Raw genomic sequence first — 21,732 nt, forward strand, 5'->3', positions numbered from 1 at the left:
TGGGAACATCTGGCTGGGGCATGTTGCCAGCCCACACACAGCAAGGATGGAGCAGCTGGGGATGCATCAAAGCCAGGGAGAGGAGAGCAGGCTCCGCACGTGATCTTGTATGAGATACCAGGGGAGATGAGACTGTTCAGGGTCAGGTGCACCGGTGCAGCTGAGGTTTCCCTCACATGCTGCCCCAGCTCCCAGGGAGTGTTTCCCCCTCACCAGGCATGGGTACTCCCTCTCTTGCCTGGGTTTCCCTTCATTCCCACAACGAGCACTTGGTGTTTGCACCATTTTCACAGCTGTTGTATGCACAACTCTGCAAAAGCAGAACCACAAGCTTCTCCCAAATAATTTATGTGGAGTTTGCAGCAAGCTGCTCCATTCATGGAGATTTGCCCGGCACCTCTTTTGAAATAAAGTTAATAAAGCTGGAACAGAATTAATTGAATCAAGCGCATAGAGAAAATAAATTGCAATTAAACACAAAAAGGTATTGATTTGCTATTTTGCCAGTGTAAATTTAGCACCTATGCACATGCTTTCATAAAGATAAATTTGGATCAAGCTAAATTAAATGTTGAGAGAGTTCTTCAAATCTCACCTCCCAGACAGCACCAGGAGGTTGTGTCAATGCACTGCTGTGTGTGCTGGAATCTGTGGGGCACTTCTCAGCCCAAAGCCTTTGCTGGATGCAAGGGACTCCTACCCAGCTGCAGAGCCTCCATTCCTCAGGTGCTGTTCCCCTTGGGTTAAAACAGGGCAGCCTGAAGAGTGGTTTCACTAATGCCATGGGATAAGGGTTGCAGCTACCAGGGCTGTGTGACTTTCCCAGGTTTGCTGTCTCCCCCCTTTAGCTCAATTTAGCACTTCCAGGTCATCTGAGAGCTGAATGGTGTCTCAGCAGCCTTTCCCATCTCGGGGATTTCCCCTGTTCCCAGAGGAGCAGGTGATGGACATCTTTATGATAATAAGGATGATGTTGCTGAGCTGCCAATAGCCAGCTGCTAACAGCCAGCTCCCCCTTGCCTCAAGGAACAGCACTCTGTCCCAGAGTCACAGTCCTTCTTCATAACTACTGCAGAGACCTTCAGAAGAGAGGAATGGGAAAGAACCTCTTTGTCTCTCCATCCGTCTGCCTATAGGAAATGAAACAAAGGAGAAAAAGAAAAGGTTTGGTTTTTTCCTGATGTCAACATTCTGCAGTAGGAAGGCTTGATTTGTAACATCACTCAAGCCCAGCCCCCCGCAATATTATAATGTTACAACCTTCATCAATATAAGCCAGGAATGGAAAAATTTAAAAATATTGCTTGAATGTTCCTGACATGAATTTAAAAGAAAGCAAAGCAGAAATGGAGTTTTCTCCCCAGTTACTTTTAAAGACACATCACTTTGGTGGTAAATGTATAAATATATGCATTTTTAGATTTATTTGTATTTGCCTCAGTTAAAAAAAAAAAATATAGATTAATTGGTTTTAGTCCCTTGTTTCAATGTCTTGGGGAAAATGGGCACTTTGCACTATTTTGCTGTGAGCAATAACCAAAACCAAGAAGAGAATTCAGGCAATTTAGGACTCATTATGCTTGGAAAGGAACCTAAAAAAGCCAGGCTAGGTGGCTTGGAAGCTGGTTGACTGGGAAGAGCTTGAGAGAAAGAAATGCAGAAAAGCATTTCCATGTTTCCAGGATGAGATCCACAAACAAAAAACCCACCCAAAAAAACCCACCCAAAACAAAACAAAAAAAAAACCAAACCCAACAATAAAAATACATTTGGTGTTCCTAGAGAAGAAAACTCCCCCCATACTGTTTGCTGAACTCTCACTGGAGATTCTGCAGTGCTGTTTGCTCTCCCAGTTGCTGCTGGGAGTAGCTCCTCAAAGGATTTTTGTGCTTGGCCCTTGGCACACCGATTTTGGTTTGTTTCCCAACGTTTTTAGTAGAATTTTGGTTTAGTGCAAGTATTTTCTATGCACTGTTTTCTACAGTTCATTTGCCTATCAACTTCTGTAGAAATTACTGCCTCTTTCCTTTGGCAAGCATCTAGTTTCCTGCATGGGACAAATATTTTCCTTTTTGTATTAGTGCACACATTTGAGAGAAACTGAATTATGCAATGCAAAAAATCACCTCTTTTACAATTTAGGGCATCCCTTAGATGTGAGAACCAGCTGCTGAAGGAGACCCAGGAGCTGCAGGGAGGTTGGTTACCTGTGATGGAGGAGGAGCGTGCAGGTAAAACTTTTTTTTGCAGCCTGCCCACCATGGGGGCGGCAGATGGGAATGACTGCAGCAACTGCAGGGTGCTGGTTTTGCACAAGCTGGGATCACTGCCCAGCTCTGAACTTGGGGCCCTCTGCCCTGCTCTGAGCCAGGTAAGAGCTGGGCAGAACCTCCCTCCTTCTCTCCACATTGGTGGGCAATAGCCAGCTCAACCTCTGTGATAGTTGGGAGCCACCACTTTTTTGAAAGGATGCCGTGACTTGACTGCTCCAATCCCTCTCCCTCTCAGGATCACCTTCTGCTCTGTTCAGGAACCTGTTCTCACCCCCTCCCAAATGAATGCTTGGCTCACCACACAGCAGGGAATGCTCTGTTTATTCTGTGATTTGTAGCCATCAGCAGAACTTTCACACTGAATTCACAACATAAAACAAATAAGCCAGGACGATGAAATATTTTGGTGTCATTCCTCTTTTTCACTGTTTTAGCACTGTTGGCTGTTCACTGCAAACATATGAGCTTGATGTATAACTCAGTCCTTTGCAAACAATGTGACCATGAAAACAGCTGGTCTTCTCTGGCAGTATTGTGCTGCTGTGTTTATATTTGGACAAGTTCCCTAGAGTTCAAAGCTATTGGGACTGACACAAGATCTCTCTGAAAAGTGGATAATCTGACTTCAACCCATGGAATATATTTACAGTGCCAAATGAAGGCATTATGCTGCCTCTCTTTATAGTAAGACACCCAGCAACATGCAGTGACAGGACAAGGAGGGATAAGTGAAATCATTTTAATATAGGATCAATGTATGAGAAACCACAAAAGAAAGAAAACATTTTCTGGAAAATTCTGCATATGTATATATTGCATTGTATAGTCTTACAGATAAACTTATGCCAAATACATGATTTTAAATACTTTAAAACACTGATTTGAAGAGGACAACAAATTGATTTATCTCTTTCTGTACAGACATGGGAGTGTGATATTTTTTTTAGCTTGTTGCTATAGTTTGGTGCTCTTCAGGAAGAATACTCGTATTCTTCAGCACTGCGGCGTCCAAAATCCATCCAGCCCATGTAGTCTCTGTCATTTATCCTGTGAGTAGGATCAATGCTCTGTACCCTGTTTCCCATAACTGAAAATCTTCCAGTGGAACCTAAGGAAAAAGCATTTGGGAGAGCAGAGAGTTAAGAGGACACATTTTCCAGGTTCACCTGTGTTCTGATCTGGCTCGTGCTCATTAGCAGATGTGTGCAATTGTTGAGATGGACCTAATACAGGCCATGTAACACCACTGTCTTTCATTGGGGAAAACAATAGAAACCTTGTAAGTAATGTCCTGGAAGCAGCTTGGATTTTTTCAGCACAAAATTAACAGATCATTTGCTAACTCCTGCTGCAGGAACATTCTGCTCCTGTCTGACAGGAAAGAATATAGTTAGATTTTTCCTTTTTCCTTCCTATTTTACTAGACAGAGAGAGAGAGAGTCCAAGCTATTTCTAACTATTCCTATAAAGCCCCATGTTTGCCTGCTCATATTAGGAAAGCTGCTCTACATGCAAAATAACTCTTGAGAGAAGGCTCAAGCCTGAGACACCACAGCCCTGTGCTGCTTAAAAAGACATAAATGTAAGTACAGGAGCTCTTACAGTGCAAATTTAGTAACAAGCAGGGTAGAGTTATGAATCTTAGGTTTTGCGGAAAAGTGGGAATAGTCCTGAAACGGAGAGAGTTGTGTCTGGAATTCACAGTTGGAGATACCTATTGCTAGAATTATGTAGGGTTTTTTTACAATGTCAGGGATCTTTTCATTACTTATCCAAAGCCTTCATAATTCTTTTCACAGCAGGGTCAGATGCTGATTTCTGATCTTGCCTTATCCTTTTGTATGCCTTGTTTAAGGCATCAACGAGACACAAACCATTTGCAAGGAGAATTTATGCTTTAAAAATGGGCCGCAATCCTGTTTTCACAGCATCACATGATGTAAGTAAAAAATACAGGGGAAGGTAAATTACTTCTCCCTGTACTCCCTGAAAACAGACAAAATTGATATATAACTGATATAATTGATTAGATGGAGTTAAGCTTTGAGTGAGGAAGGGACAGATTAAATACGTTAGCATTCAATGCAGACTGAGGAATACTTAAATTTATCAGAAAGGAAAAGGACCCCAATTTAAATCCCATATATCCAAATCTATACAATTGCTTTACTTTCAGTTTCCTGTGTTTTGAAGAAACCTCTGTTGACTCTGTGCTTTTATATTTCAAGGTCTTCCTTGTATAATGCTTTATAATGAACATGACCCAGTAATACAAAAATCAACTGCATTGCTTTGTTAGTGGGTGCAGGGAGTTGAAGGTACACACACACATTAAAAAAGCCATGTTTAAGACATTTACCTATTACAAACCGACAAAAAAATTAATTTTCCCTAGAATAGAATGTATATCATTAAATGCTCAAACTCCATGAAGTTCACATTCATAATCCAAAAAGTGTAATTAAGGTAATGACAATGGCTCCTTAGCACAATAACCAGGCAGGGCTCAGGCAGCACAGAACCATCACTCAGATGTTGGTGCTTAAGAGACTTCTGAGCCTGCCGTGACCTGAGGGCTGTAAAGGCTCCCCTGGTGGCTCTCTGGCCAGTCAAGGGCTCCTTAGAGGACATTAAATGTGCCTGTCACTGGCTTGAGAGCTACAACATCTCTTCTACACAGTGCCAGATTCAAGCTGAAAGCCTGCAGATGAACATAATTGAAAGCCTGGGTCACAAATTTCCTAACAGCACCTTAATTACCTTTCCTCAACCCACTAGAGATGTCATGTGGGAACTGCAGAATCAGTGTATGACAAACATATTCAAAATTGTAGCAGTTCAGCTACAGGGCTGCCATCAATCCCTAAGCCCTTGAGAGCATTTAGCTCTTGCGCTGTTTTAACTAGAAATACTTTACAAAACCAGCCTTTCTATTAATCAGGAGGGCAAGCACCACTACAGGTGACTGCTAACACTAACAAAAGCCCAGCTTCTCCTTCCCCCCAGATGGAATTTTCCAGTGATTATTATGGTTTAGACAGGTGACTAATACAGTAGTTGTGAGTGTTCTGCAGAGATTTCTGAAGTACTGCCCAGAGTCCTTACATTAAATGAGAATATAATGTTTTGACAGGAACACTGTATGTATGTTATAAAGAAGGTTAAGTACTGTTTTTCCTGTGATTTTTCTCTCCTGTAATCGGCAACTACATTTAGAAACTAGAGTCCAACTAGCCTAGTCACATCACCAGAATCTCACAATTTGCTTCCAGAATCTTTTAAGAGTAATTATATATGTCAATAACACATATGCAGGAAATTGTCCCTCATATTAATATTTACAGAAAAAGACCATCTAAAATCCAAAGGGGTTTTTTTTTTTTTTTTTTGCTTTATTTGGTTAATCTATTTGGAAATATGAGCCACATATTTAAGAGAATATAATGGATACATAAACTATAAGGAATTCAGTTTCCATGTGGGTGGGCAACAATGACTGTGCTGGGGAAAGGTAATGTGGATTCTGCTTTGCAGACTCCTGCAGTGACATTCTTGTTCAGTAACAGCCTTAAGTGTAGCACTGAATTGTGGAATTTCATATCTTTATTATCTTTTCATTAAATTGCATGAACAGCTAGAAGTTCCTTAATGGACATTGTGCAAATTGCTAACATGAGATGAAATCCTTCAGGCACTATTGACAGTGGTTCATTTTTCTGCTGTTTCTGATTTGGCTGTGTTCTGAGTACACAGAGGAGTGTGTATGGCTGCATATGTAATGCACAAAGCCAGATGTGGCATCTCTTAATTGCAGACCACCATCACAGATAAGCACAGAACTTGGCCTAGCACAGAGGTCAGCAGGGAAGATGTCAAGAGGGGAGGGTTAAATGATCTGCATTATGTGGAGAAAGTTCTTACTTATATAAAGTGAACTTTATCCTAAGCACAGTCTGGGGCTGGGTGTGAATTTATTTCTCAATGTCTATATATCCAGGTAATCCTAATCCTAATTACTGGCTTCTCTTGAAACCCTCTTTCCTTCTTAGATGTCTTTTCTGTGTAGAACAAGGCAAAGGCTGGAGTGAAGCTCTCATGAGTAAACAAAATTTCTCTGGTGGCTCTCGTTGAGGTTGGCTGCCAAAAGGCCACAGCAATTAGGCTGCCCACGGTGTTACTCCATTGAGACACAGAGCAATAGAGAGATGAGACAGCTCAAAAGGGAAAATGTCTTCCTGGGGAAGTTGCAGTGGTCAGTGATTTTAAGCCATCATTTTTACTGGTAGCATTGATGGCATGCTTTTCTGCCTATGTAAAATATATTCTGTAAGGTGTCAGCTGGGATAGCTTTACTCTTTCTCTTATGTAATACAATTGTTTCCTCATGTGACTAATAAATCTCATTATAAGGATGCCCTGTAATCCCATTGCTCTACTGATTCTTCATGTCCTTATTACACAGTGCCATGGGGGTTTTAGATAACTGCAAGGTTGTGCTCCCAGGCTGCCTGAGACCAATAATCTACCAGGAATCTATGTGTGTTGAAGCTTTTACTTCTCCTTGCTTTTAATTATTGCACTAATAAATATGAATTCTGTGTTTTGAAAGCTTTCATGCTATTGCAATTTCCTCTGGGAAAAAATGTATGAAAAATCCAATACTCAGAATATTTCCCTGGTACAGGGATTTCTGCCTGAGGTAAGACTAGCTTTGGTCTGCATTTATCCTCAGAAAAGTTTTCCTGCTCTTCTAGCTTTAATAGAGGGAGGGAGAGAGGATTTTAAGTAAATTAAAAACTTTAAAGAAAACGTAATTACTTTATCTGAGATACAGCATACTGAAAATACCACCAACATAAGAAGGCAATGAAAATAGTTAAAAATAAAAGCTGGACTATAACCCAAGAGGTGGGTGACATTTTCTCCACTTATCTTTATATGACTCTCAGTCAGAGGCTGCTACAAATAAATCCTTTTTTTGGGAGGGATTTTGGAGAGAGCATTTGGAATGCTGTCTCCTTCAGGGATAACCAAGCAAAATCTAAATCCTGTCTTCTCTAGGAATTCACGTTAGATGATGACAGGGTTATCTCAAATCCTAGGAACCCCTGCAGGAAATCCCAGTGGCACAGAAGCAGGCTGTAACCGGTACCTTTTCTGGCTTGCTGGAGATACTTGGCCAGCAAGGCGCCGATGCTGGCTCTTTGGTCGCTGCTCGCATCCAGCCGCGGCAGGGATTTCAGGGGCCCGGCAGATGATGGAGCGCGGGAGTGCCGCTGATGTTCTGTCAGGCTCTGCTCCAGCTCAGCAGGCAGAGGATTGCCATCGTGTGAGCCCCGAGTTTGCTGTCCAAAGGAGCTCAGCGAGAGCACAGCGAGGAACACGCAGATGCATAGCCCGCTGTACATTGCTGGGGAGAAAAGGGACAGCGGGCTGTTACGTGACCAGATTTACTACACCTTGTGCAATCCCTAACCCCATCTTCCATTGGGGATGCTGGCTTTGGAGCAAACCAGGGCTTGTGTTGGGTGTTTTTAACTGCGAGATCTGTCTTAAGTTGGAAAACACATATGTGAATAGCTAAATATCCTTGCTAAAGAGGAAGGTACAGGTAATTAACTTTGTTTCTTCCAGCCTAGTATATGTGCTGTATCTCCCTGATCTACCCAATTCTTACTTCTTTTCTTTCTTTGGAAGCTGTATTTCATAAAAAACTTAAGGGACTTGAATACATCTCTGCGAAGAAACTCATGATTCAAACATTTCAGTATTTTGCTATTGCATTAAAACCCTGCTGTTACTACAGATAATCAGTTGTGACAAGTTCTATGAAGAGCCTTTATTCTACCAACCTTCATTGATCTGAACTTTAGCATTCAAGAGGTTTCATCTCATCATACACAAAAGGAAGAAAAAACCAAAAACTTGCCCCAGTGGAAGAAAAAAAACCCTAATACTCCTGCTGCCCCAAAGCATTTGATCTAATAGCTGGAGTGGTAAAAGCTGTATAGTTAAAAGCTGTAAGAAATAAAGTGCAACTAATAATCTTCATATTAAACAGAGAATTTAGATTTCTACTGCTTTCTTAAATGGGTACTAAACAAAACAATGTTGGTTTACTGAATCGTTTTATCACATAAGCTGAAATTATATTTTTTTCCTGGAAACAGTGAAATTACTCTCAATTCTTAGAGGAAACAAACTACCTAATATTTCATGCTCTGGGAGTAATTTTAATTTATATATACACATGGATTATTTCAGCTAAGTGAGATTTTTTGAGCTGCTTCAGTTCTTTAACAGTACACTTAACACAACCTTTAAATTTTAAAGGGGATAAAATTAAGTTTATTTGCTCAACACATACACTAGATCGAAATAATTCACAGTAAATAAGACATGGGGGTTTTAAAATATTCTCAGGAGATGAGTGAAGAAAGTTGAAATGTCACTCCAACGTGGTTATTAGCGATGTACCCATCTAGGTCTGGGTACTCAGAAACCGAAGGTACATTGCACCCTTTCAGCTGTGTCGAGTCCTGTATTTTTTACACACATCCATATAAATAAATATACATACATCTAAGCATTCATGTCCTTGCTACGTTCTCCAAAGCCCACATCTCCCCACCGCTGGCCGGTTCCCTTCCCAACCTCCCAGCGGTGGGAAGCCCTGCTGGCCGCACCCCGCGCTGGGGTCGGCGCTCATCGGGAGGGAGCGGCTGGAATTCTTCCTCCCCGCCGGGCAGCGTTTCCTCCGGCACAGAGCACAGGCTCTCGGAGCTGCCGCACAGGTGAGCGCCAGGCATCCCCACTCCCTTTGCCTCCCCACCCTCAGCAGTGGTGCCTTCAGAAGAGGCGCTCCCTACCTTTCCTCTGCGCTTTTCCAAGGTCCCGCTCGAGCTGGGAGCAGTGAGTCCTTGGGTGTGTGCCCAAGCAGGGAAGTCGGGGGAGACTCAGCTTCGGCCCCTTAAATAGCGGCGGGCACCGCTGCGGTGTTTACACATCTCTGACGCAGCCGGGGCCCCCGCCCGCTCAGCCCCCCGCTGCCGCCTCCCCCGCCCGGGGACCGGCACCGGGGCTGTGTGCGCTCCACGGGGGGAGCGGGGCTCCTTCCCTCCCCATCGCCGGCCGGCGCCGCAGTGCCGCGGGGTGCGGAGGAGTGCGGGCTCCGCGGGGCTCCCCTGCCGCACGGGCCGGCCCCCGACGGGCGCTCCCTGCTCCCCCCGGAGGGAAGCGCTCGCCTGGGCACGAAGGAGCTGGAAACCCCGGCTGGCCTGCAGCTGGGCAAGTAAAATGCTCCTGACCGGGGGTATGCCCGCACCTCCCGCCCCGGCCAGAGGCTCCAGGTGGAGCCCTCAGCGCCGGCAGCTCCGGCCGTCGGGAGCCGCCCGCAGGCGGGAGGGCTCGCCCTGGCCGCGCTTTTACCGGCGGTGGCAGGCGCGGGGTCTGCGGCGCTGGGTTCCGTTCTCCTGTGACCTGGGCCCGGAGGCACAAATTCCTCCATCCTCCCTTTCCTCTCCTAGGCTCTTCCAAACATCTGCTCGGGAAGACGGGACACTAATTTTGTTTAAAAAGAAAAAAAAAATAGAAAGCCATGGACGATCCCCGCAGAAAGCCATGGATGGAGATGCTTTTGGCGTGGTTTTCCGTCCCTGAGAACAGAAGTACCAGAGTCTCCCCCGGCCGCTGCAGGGACCGCTGTCCCTTCCCGCGCCCTCGGCCGGGCCGCTGCTGCCCTGAGGCGATGCTCGCCAGGTGTCCGCAGCAGCCCCGGACACTCTCCCTCCCTGCCTGCCTCCTGCTTCTCGGGGGATGGAGGAAGCGCCCTCCAGCTCGGGCTGCCCGGGCTGGCACGCCGAGGCCGCGGAGGGACGGGCAGGGCCGGCTGGGGCAGCCGTGCGGTACCACCCAAACTCTGCACAGCTCATCCCCAGGGAGCAGCCGCTCCTCGGACCCAGCGCTGGGCTCAGGCGGCTTGGTGCCGAATCTGTGCCTTAAAGTTTACAGTTTGGAGGGAAGCGAGTGGGTAGGTTTCTTTTCCCTGTCCGGGAAGGGAGCGGGGCAGCGCCGAGGCTCGGCTGGGAGCCGCCTGTGCTGCGCGGACCGTGCGGGGGGGGTTCGGAGCGCCGGCCCGGCCGTGCCCAAGCGACAGCTGAGAGGGCTCAGACCCACCTAGGCAGGGCACAGGGGTGGTGTGGGCTCTTAACCCCTTAACCCAGGGCTCCTGGGCGGGAAATGCGCTGCTCCCATCCTTCCCGCAGCGCATGGCCTCACATCGCCCTTCCCGCCGCGGCCCGCAGAGGGCGCCGCGGCCCCGAGGAGATCCAGCGGCGCCAGGGACGGAGATCCACGGAAAAGGCACCAAATCCCGCGGCGGGACGTGGGAAAAGACACCCTGCCGCCACCTCCTCAGCGCCCGCAGCCCTGGCTGCCCATGGCCAGCGGTGCCCGAGCTGAGGAGCAGGAGTTGATGGAGCGGGACGGGCGGCAGAGGGATGGAGCGGCTCTGGTCCCCTGGTGGTGGGAGGCTCGGAGGTGGCGGGGATGGCGGGGGAGCAGTTCTCTCACCGCCTCCCAGCTGCTGACAAGGTGTTGCCGAGCGGGATAAGGCACCTGAGTTGCCGGCTGCCTTTCATCCCCCACATCGGCGCTGGCATCGGGCAGAGTCGCCATCCCGAAGTGCTTAAAAAAAAAGCGAAATGAAAACCTCTTTTGAAAAGGGAAAAGTTAGTCGAAGCAGGTTGCCAGGGAAAGGAACAGCCCTGAAATTATTCCAGCAGTACCTGTCCAATGGCTCTGTCTGTCTCTGGAAAAAAAAAAAAAAAAAAGCCGGTAATATTCCAGATAATTCAATTTCACTACTTTGGCTCAGTGAGAAAAATACTCAGTGCTATTAGACAATTGAATAGTCGACTCTGAATTGGACTGTAGGTGTCTGGGAAGAGTATCACAGGCTTTCTGGGAAGGTATAATAACAATTCTGGTAGAGTCACATCAAGCCCTTGTGAAACCCACTGTAGATAATGAGTTCCCAAGGGACCAGCTCAAAGCTTAACAGAAGAGAAAGAGAGCGCTTGCTAATATATGCTCATGCATAATTCATATCAGACAGATATAAATGCAGGCATTTAAGTCTGACATATTAGCCTGGTTGAACAAATACACACTACATTTACATTGAGCTGATTTGGAGTATCAGTTCACTTATAAATACATCCAGGATTGGACAAATGGAGTGAGAGAGAGTGTGTATGTGTGTGCATATGTGTGACAACCTGTGCTGGTTTACAACCAAACTCCCTAACTGTGCTCATGAACAGACAGAAGGGCAATACCATATGAAATGTAATAAGGAAAACAGGAATGATGTCAAGTTGTTGAAGTTAGCAGTGCTGCACAATATATAGCCTGGGTAATTGACTTTTGAACACTGGATTTTCCTAATTGAGTTCCTCAATACCTGTATGTACAGTCTTTGGTGATTATTTTCTGACTTACTGATTTTTTCTTCAGTGACAGTTTGAAATTGTAGGAAAGTTTCAGTCCTTGGTAAATATATGTTAATTAATGGCATTTTAGAATTGTTTTGAGCAGAGATAGAAGACCAGAAAGCCTGCTTGGCACGACCAAATATGACAGCAGGACTCTGAGGTGAGTTGCCTGTGGAAACTCAGACTGTATAATACTTTACTTTTTGATGTGGCACAAAAGGAAAGAATTGGGATTTAGTTTGCAGTGACCTCTAGGTTCCAGGTGCAGTGTTTTTGGCCTAGGTGTGTGCCATGGATTGTAGAGTGTCAGCCACAGCAGGGCCTTGTGCCACCATCACAGCTGGGGTGACACAGAGGCTGCCCTAACACAAGCCTTGAGCCTTAGATCTCCAGGAAGGAAAGTTCTTTGACTGCACCAAAGCTTGAGTGATATTGCAAGAATCCAACTATATATGCAAAACAAATTTAAACCTGAAGTGAACCCTGCAAGGCAGTAATGCTAATATAGATACCTCCCTGAGGAGGAAGCTGAAAGATGCCATAGTTTAGATATTGCAGGCTTTTAAAAATTTGTTTTCTGGCAAGAGTGTGTTTAAAAGATTTGAGTTTCTCTAACCTTTCCCCCTGACAATCAAGACACCTCTATCCTGAATTGCTTTCTCTATTTATCTGCCAAAGGTTTTCTCCTGTTTAGCTGAGGTGGCAAAAGATTGTGTATGGTTAAGCATACATTTTGTGCTATGCCAGCACAAAGCTGGGAGTTTTGAAGTAGGAAGGCAGGATGAGAACAGAGGGATGGAGAGATTTCCTTATGTCTGTCCTGCCATGAGAATGGCTGGCACCAATAGTTAGAGCACAAGCCATGGTGCTCACATCCCTGTCCCTCTGCTGAGAGCTGGAGCAGAGCCTGCAGGTGAGTGTCACTGGCAGCAAGCTTGGAGACACAGCCTTGGAGACACCTTGTGGGACCAGGTGGCTTCATGTCCAGGTGCATGACTAGAAATACATTCTTTTGTTCCTAAGTATTACATTTTTTTCTGATTATCACTATGCAGGGCATTTTTACTCCCATCTGGACCCTGACACTAATAGGTAATATTCTGTGTTATGTTCAGTCAAATTAATGTTTTTGGTTTTTTGTTGTTTGTTCTTTTTTAATGTGAAGACGATGGAGTGTCACTCTGGAGGATTAAAATGAGTAGGAATAATTGGCAGAGGATAGCAAGGAAGGGAACAGTATGGTTTTCTGGAATTAACAGACAAATTAGTGAACAGATTATTAGGACCAAATGCATGAATTGTAGATGTAAAATAGAGAATATATTGTAAGACAGCATGTCATTCTGCTATTTTTTTGGGTATTGATTCAGAGGTTAAATTTTTGGTATTTTGTCTTTCCAAATATTTTTAATTTTAATTCAGTAATTTCTGTGTGAATTCTTTAAAGGCAGTCTCTTTTCTCCCACTTGGGAGGAATGTGAATTCTACTTAGAGCCAACACAAAAAGTGAGAAATTTTGGTTTTGGGCAAGTGACCAGCAGTAAGGGATCTGGGTCCTCTGCCTGAAGAGTTCTGACCTCCTTTCACAGAGCAGTACCTCAGACTAATATATTAGTCCCTGACAAATATACCTAAAGAAGGGTCCCATAGAAGCAGATCAGCAGAGCTGGTGCTGAGGATGTTTGAGCACTCACAGACTGCTCTGCAATGTCAACAGAGCACCAAGTGAGAATAATCATAATAAAATAAACTAGCTTGGGTTGGAAGGGAGCTTGAAGATCATCTTGTTCCAACTCCCCTGCCATGGGTAAGGACACCTCCCACTAGACCAGGTTCTCACCTGTGCCAGTGCCTCACCAGCCTCACAGTAAAGAAGTCTGTTTCAAAAGCGTACCCCTGGTGTGAACTATGTGCACTAATGTAAATTCACGGATTGTAATTATAATTACCCACTATCCTGCAGTTGTGTAAAGAAGGAAAATAAGAGGAACGATCCCTTTTCCAAGGAGAAGGGCTGGATTTTTTAGAAAATCAGATTTTGACCCATGTCCCACGATAATCAGGCAGCTTGGTATGCAAGCTCCTTATAGATCAACTGGAAAAATTTTGTGATGTCTTCAAATTTTGTTCCCTGTTGTTTCCAGAAGGCATGGCAAAGTGGAACAGAAAAAAACCCAGTCACTTTCTGTGAGACCACCCAATCCCAAATCACTTGCTTTTTTATATCTTTCTCATGTGTTTGTTTGTTTTCCTCTCTGAATGACCAAACTGATTTTCTGTGGGAACTTGCAGTTTGTATCTTCCAAACAGACTGCAGCATAGGAGCTTTTGTGCAAGCTGAAAATGGAAATCAATGTGCTAGATAAAAGTAACAGAGATACACGAAGTGCCTGCTGCTGGCAAATTCTCTGTGCTTTCAGCAGTACTCTAAGAATTATGTTGGAGCTTCTCTTGCTTGTTGTTACCTCAGATATATGTCATGCATCCCAGGAGAGTCCTTGGCCTTCTTCAGAGAAGTTTCTAACAGACCTTGAGTCCTCTGCTGTTCAGACTTGAAGTACCTGCTTCATCAGATATTTTTTTTTAGCAAGGAGCTGTGATAGTGCTATATACTGTGACTAAAATACGTATTCACAGATACTGGAATCTGATGGCATTGTTTATGGTTTAGACAATTACACTTTATTCCATAATTAATATTTCTTTCTATAATTATGTAGGAGAAGCCAGTCCAGCACACTTTAATATATGTATTAATTAATTTATTATAAAAATAGACTACTACAGAAAGGAAATTTATTGTACCTTTCAAAATACTTTGTGCTTTTCATATGTGCTCTCCACCTCTCTGCCTGGACCTGGACAAAATTGTCTTTTCCACCATCTGGAATTAACAGAATGCTGTAGGAGACACTGTTTGTTCAACACTACTCTCTTTGGAAAGGTGAATATTTCACTAATCAAGTTTGTCAAGCAGTTTAAAACCTAAAAAAGGGAAGTTATATAAATAGCAAGTACAACATTTTAGCATTTTGTCTTCCAAACATTTGCATGTTTTCATCTATGCTAAAACTAGAATCAGGATGTAAGAATTGCAAGGTAATTTGACACTGGACAGACCTGACAGCCAATAAGAGCTTTTTTAGTGTCCTTCAGAAGAAACAGTGTTTTTGTTTGATGTGTAAGTAGATAGGACAGCTAAAGTCTTGTTATTTCACTTCTGCTGTTAAATTATTCTTCATAATATGGAAGCAAATTGAATTAACCTGGATGCAAAATATGAATTGTTATTCTGACAATTCCTATTTAAATAGAAATGCCAGAAACACCCATGGAAGGTATAAGTGCCACACAGTTGTTTTGACTGGTTAGAATGGAATTAAAAAATAACAGTGCTCTTTGGATACCAACTCTGATTGCCTTGCAGTGAGCTGAAGAAAGGAACTTGATAGAAGACAATTAGAAGTCCTAGAAGTTGCCCACTGGATGAAGCCAAAATTCCCCACTTTTGACAAGGCTGCTCTAACACTGATTGCCCAGCAATATCTCTTGGATGTAGTGAGGGAGGGTTATGTGTTGTGTGCCATGTCCAATGCTTTCTTATTTGTGCTCTGGTATTACCATGTTCAGAAACACCTTACCTCTGTGACCACCATATCATTATCATGACCATAACCTCCAGGAGGTCAGATTGTTTCAAACTGTCCAACATCTTCAAACTCTGGGGAAAAGGAAACAGTTAACTCAGAGCTCTTAAAAAATCTCCCTACTGTCCCTTAGTGAGTGAGCCTTCCCTTAAAAAAAAAGAGACAAAACTCTTCTAAACTGAGATTTTTTTTTTTTTTTTTCTGAATTATTAGGTATAAATGTATTCTGAAAGCACTGGGGACTAAGAGCACATATTGATGTATATCTTGATCTTAAAGGTCTTTTTCAACCTTAATAATTCTATGAATCCACAACAGACAAGAATCATCACCCAGACAGAACAACTAAAGCTAAGGGGAGTGATTCTTTGGAAGCAGACAAGCCTTGATATACACTGCTTACTGTTAGGAGCAGCCTGCTGGAGTTGAGCTGAGCTAGGGGTGTCAGGCACCTGCTCCAATTCGTGTTTGAGAGGAGCAGACTGGGTGTCCCCTACTGAAGCCATCACACCTTTGTCCTGATCTGATTAATGGTGGTGGTTGCCTGCATGGTGACATACATTCTGTATTTTTGGGGATTCAGTGACATGACCTAGCTGCTCACATGATTGCTGGGGTTCTGTGTGAGGACACAGTTCTTTGGGAGATAATGCCAGTGGGAGGACAGCAATGCAGGTGCTTTATAGCCATCAGCCTCATAAAGGCAGTACATATTGTCCTCTTGTTCTGGCAGTACAGTCCAGCATCCACTGTTTGGATGCAGGTAGGCTCTGTTATGTGGTTGTTGGCTACTTGGTCAGGATGGCCCATACTGAAGTGCTCATCCATGCCACCGACTGGAATTGTTGGGCTGGCAATGTGTAACATCCTCATGAAAGAGTTCAGGTCATGAACAACGCGCTCTCAGATCCTTATTTCCAGGAAAATTGTGTCAAATCTCTTCAGGCTTGAGGGGCAAAGATTTCAAGTGGGTTACCAGTCTATCAGAAAACACTCTATCATCTCCAGCCATAAATAATACAATGATAAACTGGTCAAAACATTTTGAAGTGGAATTGGTCACCAGATCATAGGACACTATTGAATATAAAGCCCACGCTTCACAATGTATATGTAATGTATATGTATATGTATATGAATGTATAATGCTTCAGATATATTTTAACATAACAGAGAGATAAGCTCAGGTTGGTTTGTTGGTTTTGCCTAAGAAAACTCTTTACTTTTATGAGTTTGAGTCACTATCCTAAATTGTTTCAAAGACAATCCTTTAATCATTAAAAAATGCTATTATTATAATTACTACAACTGCACAATAAAATGGAAATGTAGATCTTAATCCATTTATTTTTTTGTATTTGTAAGCAGGAATAATTCCTGAATACTTATTTATCTGGTGAATGTTTATTCACCTGTTTATATCTTCATTGCTAACTAAAACAAAGAGCTAAGAACTTTCTGTAAGACTAACAAAAATTAAATTGATCATTTTTTATGACAATTATGCTCTTGCCGGAAAGACAAAATTTGGATTTTTTTTTTTGGTACAAATTAATTATTTATGATTTACCTTGATTTTCCTTATTTTTATACTGCTTTCTTTGACTGTGATATTCAACAGTGAACAGTGTTTCTGTGCAAGCCCCCAAGCATGGCTCAGACATAGTACAGCTCTTCAGTGATGCTACAGTTCAGGTGAGTATACTTTTCTTTTCTCTGTGAAATATGTTCACAAGAGATTTCCACCAAGAGAGTAAAAAGAGACTGGCAAAAATCTGTGTGCTGTTCTGTGATGGAGTTGATGACCAGAGCAGCATGACAGATGTCTTGTCAGGATAGTAGCAACCACAGATCCTTCCAGACTGTGCTGTGGAGCACGGAGTAGCCAGGTTTCATGCTACATTCTTTTTTTTTATATATTTCTAATATAATTTGTGGATAAGATTTGACCAGATTTTGATTAAGGGTCAAATCCTGCTCCTTTAGAACACTGGCAAAAGCCAATTGCTCATTAAGGCTAAGTTATATATATGTGTGTGTGGGTGGGTGTGAGTGTGTGAGGTCAGAAAGGTGATAATGGAGGTTCCCTTGGCACAATTTTTTCTTTCCAGTCCATGTGAGCATTCTTGTCACTGATTCTTTCCTCATCCTTTTCTTTTTTCATCTTAAGCTGAACACTGGTATGTATGTTTTTTCCATGCCAAAATTGATTTTAACTTTCACAGAGAGTACAAGATATTTCATATTAAAATGCACTGGGAAGGGTTATAGAATTGAGAGCTTTGCAAGAGCTTTTATTGCTATTTCACAGAATTGTTAGGGTTGGAAGGGACCTCTGCAGATATCTGGTCCAACCCCCTGTCAAGGCACGGTCACCTCAAGCAGGTGACACAGGAACACATCCAGGAGGGTTTTGAGTGTCTCCAGAGAGTGAGATCCCATGCCCTCCCTGGACAGCCTGTTCAGTGCTGTGCCTCCCTCAATGTAAAGAAGTTTTTCCTCACGCTGAGGTGGAACTTCCTGTGGTTTAGTTCATGTCTACTGTTCCTTGTCCTGTTGTTGGGCACCACTGAAAAAAGTCAGACACCATCTTCTTGGCACTTACCTTTAAGATATTTATATACATGAATGAGATCTCTTCTCAGTCTGCTCTTCTCCAGACTGAACAGGCCCAGCCCCTGCAGTCTCTCATCATAAGAGATGCTTCAGCCCCCCAATTATCCTTGTGGACATCCACTGGACCCTCTCCAGTAGCTCCTTGTCTTTCTTATACTGAGGAGCCCAGAACTGACACTACTCCAGATGAGGCCTCACTAAGGCCAAGTAGAGAGCCTTTAGCACTGTCTGGCAGTTAATATTTTATTCAAAACAAAATGGAAAGAAAAATCCTCAACTGGACTTTTTTGCTGATAATAGTTTGTCTTGTTGAGGCCTGCTGCAATGTGTCTAGAGTAAGTTGTTATAAAGAATGCCCTGGTGAAGCAGGGCTCCACAAACCATTTGTTGCAGTGATGTAGACATGTTGAAGCTTTGGCACTGATGGTTAAGTGCAGATGGATTGGAGGCTTCTGAATCTTCATTCTTGAAAATTTCTGCCTGATTTGGTTTATCAAATTGTAAAAAAATTACAGATAGATCTAACATAAATCACTACCTTTGTTGGCCTTCTTGAATGTGGAGATATTTTAAATGCTGACAAGGTTTCAGCATGCTTTATGAGAAGCTGCACACAAACCTTGAGTGTGAATAACAGGTATTCCAAGAGTAAGATTTTTGCAGTGTGGTTACATTGTCTCTGACAAGTGGTTTACACAGGGGAATGATAGTTTTAGTGTTGAGAATAGTGTTGGCTCTTCATTATGCCTCAGCCAGAAAACCAGAACACCAGCAAAAGTGGAGGACATTATTAACCTTGTTATGTACTTATGTTAGAGATAATACTGCAGTTCATCAGTGTTTGCAATTGTAAAAGTTTTGCTGGGCTTTTAGCTGTATCTGTTCTTCCCTGTCCCTGGGGACACTTACTGTTAGGATGGATTTAGGGTGTTTTCTTCCAAGTATAATATTGTTCAGGGAAACAAACATTCAATATTCATGAGACAGACCCATAGATTAAAGAAACTGAAAAATATCCTCCTAACAATAAAAACTCCTTGGGAAGACAGATACAGTATGCATAGCATCATGCATTATACATTTTGTCCAATATACTGCTGAGTAAAGGGGCAGAGAATCGATGGGTGTTTTGGTTATGCCCTTTTAGGGTCAAACAGAATCATATGTCCTAGCCAACTGCTTGTCTGTAAGACCTCACACTGCAAGGCATATCCACTCTTATGCACTTCTCATATGGCCACTGAAAGCTGTAACTCTTGCAGGAGTCCCTGAAAATATTTGAGCACCTCTAAATATTGCTGTGAGCCGCAGGAGAGAATCTCTGAATTGTCCATGTTCACAGTGGCTGTAGTGCATTTTCACACACCCCTTTGCTGGAGAGCTCTTATTTTCCCCTTTGCTTTTCTAAAATCAAATGTAATGTTTTGTTTTTTTAAAATATTTTTCATAGTTCTTTGACTTGCATCTTAACTTCATTAAAACCAGGCTAATTAGAGGGAAAATGCCACATACATTGATAAAATTACCTAACACAGTGGAATGAACTAAGTGGAGAGAAATGGAAGGAAGATCTTTATAGATGAGTTTGGTATTTCTTGCTAGCCCAAGGATGATGAAGCTCATCTTTTTCTCACCAAAAAGTAATGAATTTTCTTCTTTTGATCTTGCATAGTTACTTTCTGTCAATCAGGAGTAATTTGCTTTGCCCCTGGTACAGACTGCTGAACATAATGTACTCTGCATCCTTAGCTTAATATGTCTGGAATTACTTGTTAGCCAAAGCTTAAGAAGAATGGGTATCACTGCCACATCCAGGCTGTACACAACTTCTGCACGTATAAATTTGCACAAAATGGCTCAATTTGCCATTTGAGTTTCCACCTCCTACTCTGCCACAAAATGTCATCTTGGCTTCTTGCCTTTGAGATGAAGTCCATAGACAGGAGCTGGGTAAGGACTGTAGATGCCAAGCTACAGAAGTCAATGTCTGACACTTCTGAGAAGTAAAAAAATTTAAAAGTCACCCTTGTCCTTTTGCATTATGTTGTTCATATGTTCAAAAGAACACAATGCTGACTTTGCATGGCTCTCTACTCTTTCTGGTTGCTACAGTCTGCTTCCTTTGCAATCTCCAAATGGAAGATAGCCATCTCACTAAGAATTTTAGGTTCTTCTCTAGAAATTGTATGTCCTATTTTATCAAGCAATATTCTGAGGCATCATTTTGAGTTACCCAAGTCAGTAGTTACTGGATCAAACATTCTGTACTAGGCTGAAGTCAACAGATGATACCAGGGTAAGTTTAAAGTTCAGCTAAAACAAAAATTGTTGCTCTCCCTTCTACACAGGAATTTTGCTCTGTTTAATTTGGGATTTGCATGGATTAGATAGCAAAATTATTCTTTTGTCTGTAACAGGATATGAATGATTGGACATGATAAATAATGAAATCTCTTGTAATTGTATCTACATGAATATTTCATATCCTTAGAGCTGTGAATTTATGCCATGTCTGAGAATGCTCTGACAAAATTGTTTGCATTTGCTCTGTCCCCCTTGTACTGATGACACAAGTCCTTGGCTGCTGGAGATTGCTCCATTTTTCAGAAATGGAGCACATGGGAAGCTGAGGAAGAGGATGTGGACCTTCACCTCTTCCTTCCAAATTCTGTAGCAGTGGAAGGAAGTGAGGTAAATTGGTCTTGTCTTTCACTTTGGAAGTCTGCTTTCCTCTTTTACAGTATTCATATAGGGATCAGAGGGGCTAAAGGTAAATCTTCACAGGTGAGCAATGTGCCAGGAGTTTCACAGCGCAGACATACTCTGAGACTGAGAGACAAGGAGTTAGTGCTAGGTATGTTTTGGTATGTTTTCAACCCAAAATGGGTAAAAGCACTTTTTCAGCAGTTACTTTTTGAGTAACTGGAAATTCATATATAGATCAAAGGTATGGATTTGGTCACGAAGTGACAGTATTTCTCATCTTCCAGGAAGGACAAAGGAGAAACAGGAAAATCAAAAAGTTGTTTGAGAAGGTGGATTTCAGTTACCTTTGGGAATTCATGGGGTGTTTTGTGAGGCTCAGGTCTGAAAGAAAAACAAGATGATGTTAGTTCACAGCTCTTTGGTGGATTAATTTTAAGGGTACAGTGGGAAAATAAATGTGTAAATAAACTAACTTGGCTAAATTGTAAGTTCTTCATTGAACTTTAACACAAGGAATAAAAAACCAGAAGTTGGAGGGAAGGTCAGAGAGCTGGGACAAGTCTCAAAGTACAGCGTGGGTAGGCAGAGATAAAGGTATCAGAAGGGTTAGTGAACAGAATGTAATGCATTTAATGAGGGACATGAAAAATAACTGGAAATCACTGGAAAAGTACATTAATGATAAGACAAAGAGGAGTGCACTGCTGACTCTGAGGATAAATACGTTAAAAGATTAAAATAAGTAAAAATGTTTCTTTTGTATCAGTCTTCACTTGTAGCCCAATAGCAATCTTTCACAGTTAGTACTAATGACAGCTGAAGGCAATCTAGGCCTTTTTTAACACCAGGCCAGATTATCTTAGATGTGCCCTGATATTTTAAGACTGATGGCAAGATTTGCCTCTGTTGGACAGCTGATCAAAGCTATTTCAGTAATCTTGCAGGTTCATGAGTGACAGAGGACATACCAAATGACTGAAACAAAACTAAATGTAG

At 42.8% G+C, this 21,732-nt stretch overlaps 1 protein-coding gene across 1 annotated transcript; it reads right to left on the reverse strand.

The window, feature by feature from the left end:
* Positions 1-2,594: 2,594 nt before the first annotated feature.
* CCK (cholecystokinin) lies at positions 2,595-9,250 on the reverse strand. Its single transcript, XM_005519032.2, has 3 exons — positions 9,143-9,250; positions 7,426-7,683; positions 2,595-3,381 (listed from the first exon to the last, which is right to left on the reverse strand). The coding sequence occupies exons 2-3, from the start codon at positions 7,679-7,681 to the stop codon at positions 3,245-3,247; spliced, it is 393 nt and encodes a 130-aa protein (XP_005519089.1). The 5' UTR covers positions 7,682-7,683; positions 9,143-9,250; the 3' UTR covers positions 2,595-3,244.
* Between the last annotated feature and the right edge of the window lie 12,482 nt (positions 9,251-21,732).

The sequence above is a fragment of the Pseudopodoces humilis genome, chromosome 1 (assembly GCF_049639895.1).
Source record: "Pseudopodoces humilis isolate 2021_Gansu_Grassland_sample_001 chromosome 1, ASM4963989v1, whole genome shotgun sequence".
NCBI lineage: Eukaryota > Metazoa > Chordata > Aves > Passeriformes > Paridae > Pseudopodoces > Pseudopodoces humilis.